This window comes from Frankliniella occidentalis, unplaced genomic scaffold, assembly GCF_000697945.3.
Source record: "Frankliniella occidentalis isolate FOCC.00 unplaced genomic scaffold, Focc_3.1 Scaffold2, whole genome shotgun sequence".
Lineage (NCBI taxonomy): Eukaryota > Metazoa > Arthropoda > Insecta > Thysanoptera > Thripidae > Frankliniella > Frankliniella occidentalis.
Genome location: NW_026267132.1, coordinates 554,475 through 558,906, shown reverse-complemented (window position 1 = coordinate 558,906; position 4,432 = coordinate 554,475). Strand labels below are relative to the sequence as shown.

At 53.7% G+C, this 4,432-nt stretch overlaps 2 protein-coding genes across 7 annotated transcripts in view; both read left to right on the top strand.

Annotated features, from left to right (window-relative positions):
* Positions 1-4,432, top strand: part of LOC113208146 (RNA-binding protein Musashi homolog Rbp6-like) — a 234,202-nt gene that overhangs the window by 150,473 nt on the left and 79,297 nt on the right. The gene's annotated exons all lie outside the window — the stretch shown is intronic.
* LOC127748772 (uncharacterized) lies at positions 147-538 on the top strand. The gene is made up of 2 exons (XM_052263608.1): positions 147-394; positions 473-538. Exons 1-2 carry the CDS (start codon positions 269-271, stop codon positions 536-538), a joined length of 192 nt encoding a protein of 63 aa, XP_052119568.1. The 5' UTR covers positions 147-268.

The window sequence follows — 4,432 nt, the reverse complement described above, 5'->3', positions numbered from 1 at the left end:
ACTTTGAACCGACTTCGCGAGGGTCAAATATTGTCCAATTTTGCTCAGATTTTGACAGGAGGCCTTTTTCTTGAGGCATCACGGAATAAGACATGTACATTCGAAATTTTTTACCATGACTTTTTTCTGGGGTACCCTAAGCCCAGTCGTTCCGTAGACTATACATAGAGGGCTTAACTAGGTTCAGAGCGTGCCAAAGATCGAAGTGACAGCTTGCAGCTATATTCCGTTCATTGAGGTAAAGCGAAATCATCCATCCCAGACCAACATGTCATCCGTCTTCATAACTGGCTCCAACCGTGGGATAGGCTTGGAGATTGTAAAGCAGCTCCTTGCACATGCCAACCCTCCAGCAATCTTGTTCGCAACCTGCAGGAACCCAGACTCTGCCACAGTGAGTGAAAGAGGGAACTACTTAGATAATCATGTACATAATCTTCAGTTTGGGTTTTTAGATTTGTAATTGTTTCAGGAACTGCAAGCAATTGCGAAGAATCACTCAAATTTAAAAATTATTAAGTTTGGTACTAATTCCTGATTTCTATTTTATTTTATGTTGCAAAATTTATAATAATCACAAAATAATGTAGTTGTTTTATTTTGTTCCAGATGTGTAAGGTTCAGGCGGAAGGGGTTGGAGGGGTAGGGGTGGCACGGTCACGCGCTTGCACCCCCTGGGGGGCTCGTTGAAATGAAAATAAAAAGAAATAAATAAAACAAACACGCGCACAACGGAAAATAATGATAACAGCAACAAAATTGAAATGACTGCGGTGGACCCCCCGCACGTCTGGGTAGTTCGGAAGCCCCGGAGGCGTGCAGCCTGGCCGCGGCGTTCCTCTCGTGGTGGGGCGACTCTAGGACACGGAATTCACTGCTCTCAGAATCGCATCTGACCAGCGGCTAGTGATGCTCCCTTGAGGCCAAGAGCGGCCAAGGGTGTTCAAAGCGCCCCCCCCCCCAACCCCCTGCACCACGTCTCAGCACGGCGAATAACATCAAAAACTCGTTCTAAAGTTTTTCACTCCGTCCATGAGAAGAGACAGAGTAGCGAGAGAGCGAAAGAGACAACGCGAAAAGTAAACGCGAAAGAGAAAAGTGGGAGGGGGGGGGGGGGGGGGGGGGCGCACATGCGCTGGCTCTCGCGTTTCTGTTTACCGCGCCAGAACCGAGCACACGCCCAAACCGAAGCTGTTTAGAAAACGGAAACAAAGAGGTGAAAAGATCAAACGAGGTATACCAGGAACCACTCAATGGCGCAGAGAGCAGCGTCGCACAAGTTCGCTGCTAGGTGAGCAGCGATTCTCTCTGCGAAACAGAGAAGGAGCCCACTACGATGGTTTCCTATTCCATCATCTATTTTCGTTATGGAAGTTTATTAAAATGATGGACCAGCCAGTGCGGGCATTGCGCAGCCATGCAATGTTAATCACAGCGCTATTCAGGCTATTCATAAGCAGATTTGCTAATGAAACCCTTTCAAAATGAGCTGCTGCTTTCCTGTCGCTGTTGCTGCTGTGAGAGCAGCACAGAGGGAAAAAGGGTAGGAATGTCCGCGGGGGGATGAGGGGGTGGAGAGGGGTGGAGGGCTGACGAGAGGGCCCGGCCACTCTCCCCATCTGTCGGCGCGCTCCCCAATATTAGCGCCACAAATTCGTCCACTCTTTGCAATTAACTTGCTGCTGAGCGAGCGGCTGTCGCCGGCTGCCAGGCCGTTTGTCAGGGGAACGTCGAAGGCCGCAAGGCAGGCCGCAGTAACACGCCTGCGTTGAGTTGGGAGAGAGAAATAGTGTGTGTGAGAGAGAGAGAGAGAGAGAGAGAGAGAGAGAGAGAGAGAGAGAGAGAGAGAGAGAGAGAGACTACGAGGCGTCAAGTCAGAAGCAATAGTCCAAAGTGGTTGCCCTAGGGGCGCTATAGATAGCCCGCCGCTAGATCGGCTGGATCTCCCCCTCCCCCCCGTGCCGTGTCGGTTCCTCGCGCGGGTCGGGCCGCCTGGTGGGTAGGCACGCCCGGCAGACGCGCCTCCTCGCCGGAGCTGCCTATGCTGCAGGGGCTACATAGAGGGGAGGGAGAATCTCGACGCCGTTAAAATATGAAGTTTCTTTTCTTTTTCTCTTCCCCTCTCTCTGTATTACTCGGGCGCTCGGGAACACTCGCAGGATTAAATGCATCGTAGTAACGCTCCGTTCCTTCTGACACCGTAACCTGATCGCTTTGAATGAGGGGAGAGGGAGGGAGGGAAGGAGGGAGGCAGGGAGGCAGGGAGGGAGGCAGGGAGGGAGGGAGGCAGGGAGGCAGGCTCACGTTGCTTTCCCGAAGCGAGAGTTTTTTTTGTGGTTGTGTTGTTTTCTCTCTCTAATTTGACGCCTGTGTTTGCTAAACGGACATTTGGGCTCGCCATGCGCTAGCGCTGCGTTTTTGTTTTCATTGCACATATCAAAAGGGCTCGCAGTGGGGGTAAGAAGAATAAGAAAAGCAATTTTAAATTTTGTAAGCGTCGGAGGGAAGAGACTCGGGTATCTATACCGCGGCGGCTCGCAGTGGGCGCTGTGCCGTGCGTAAATCTCTTCCCTGCTCGCCCCGCGGGCTCACTGCTCACGACGTGTTGTTGCAACAGATTGATCCTTAAACGTCTCCCTGTTTGTGTGCCTCCCCGTGTCTCTGTAATGCCGCCCTCTCGAGCCTCTGCGTGTCTCTCTGTCTTTCTGTCTCTGTCTCCGTCTCCGTCTCTCCGCAACTGAGTCAAGGGGGTGTCGCGGCGCTCCGTCCCGAAATTAATGACGGCCGTAAAGCTCCTCTCCGGGCTTCTCTCCGCCAGAGGCGGTATGGCGGCCAGCAGCGCCGAGCAGCGCGCACGGCTCCTTCTTGAGCTGAAACAAAAGGCTGTCGGCCAGAGATATGGCGGCACAGCGCGGCAAGTTCGAAACAACCTGCGGGCGGCGTTCGTTCGAGTTTGGTGGTGCGGCAGCCGTTCTCATGGCAATCACGACGACCCCCCGCCGCCCGCCCCTCTCCTTCAGTCCCCCGGAGCCGTGCCGATAAGAGGAAACGAACACTCTGAACAGGAATCTGCCTTAACTCTCGTTTCGATGTGAAAAAAAAAATACATTCGTAAATTTACAAACACTTAAATTACATAATTTCTATTTCTAAGTAAAATAGTAAATTTATATGATGCACAGTTGTTTTCCCCACTGAAATCCGGTTTGCATGATAATTTTGTTGAAGGTTTGAGATAACTAGTCCTTTACGACAGTCAATTGTTTGTGACAAAACGTATTAACGTGTAGTTTCATAATATGAAAGGTTTTTAAAAACCAGTCGCGGTTTGTCATATAGTTTTATGATTTGCAAATAAAATTGTCAATTAACCTAGCATTTTAGTTTAGGTACTCATTTGAATTTTTTATCACAATAATTGATAATGTAATTTTTCTGTAGATATGCAATCGCAAAAAATGTTTGCGTTGTGTTTTCTGGATTATTTTTTGTTGCTTGGTGCCGACTCGAGAAGGGGTAGGGGTGGGAGCTGCTGGGGTATGATGATGACGGCGTCTGGAAATCATCTTTCAATTTGGCACGTCCGCTGCGGACGCGGCTGCGATGCGGAGGCTGCGGAGGCTGCGGAGGTTGGTGCGCAGCGGGAGTTGGGGAGCGGGATGCGCCAGCCCAGCCGAGGGCTCAGCCCCTCCCACCTCATCGGGGTGGAATGGGGGAGGAATGCCAAGCAGCGGCGCGCGCCACGCCACGCCACGCCACGCCACGCCACACACCGCGGGGAGCGAGTATCACTCCTCGCGTTCCTTTAGCTGCCCCACGGCTCTCGCGCGCGTGCTGAGGCGAGGCGCTGCCCTCGAGAGACCCCTCCTATACGCTCCTCGTGAACCCCCCGATTGGCAGAGGAGGAATCGATGACCGCGATGTACGCACTCCGATGGTTTTGCTTTGCCGTCGGCGCGTGATTCAAACCACTCGGTCGTCCGCAACCTGGACAGCATACAGGGATCTCACGGGTGTGCTGGTGCGGGGCGGGGGCGGAAGGATGCGCGATGTGCGGCCAAGGGTGGGGCGGGGCGCGGTGGGGCCTAGCGCCGAAGGAGGGAAGGGGGCAAGTTTTGGACTAGAGTGGCTGCCGGGGTGGGCTGGGGCTTTGGAAGTAGTAACCGTGCGGTGGCGGTGCGCGGCACAGCCAGCAGGTCCACGCGCCCTGCCCCACCCCGCCCCGCCCCGCCGCTGGAGTTGGTCCCCGGGGGCCCCTTTGGGCTGCCTCCGCCCGTGTCCCACGCACAGCGCGGCCCCTATGCGCACGCGGCCCTCGGCTCCTGTCGTGTTTAGCCCTAGCGAGCAATTGGCCAGGGCCACTGCTGCTGCAAGTGAGAGAGAGAGAAAGGGAGTGAGAGAGGGAGTAAGAGAGGGAGTGAGAGAGAAAGTG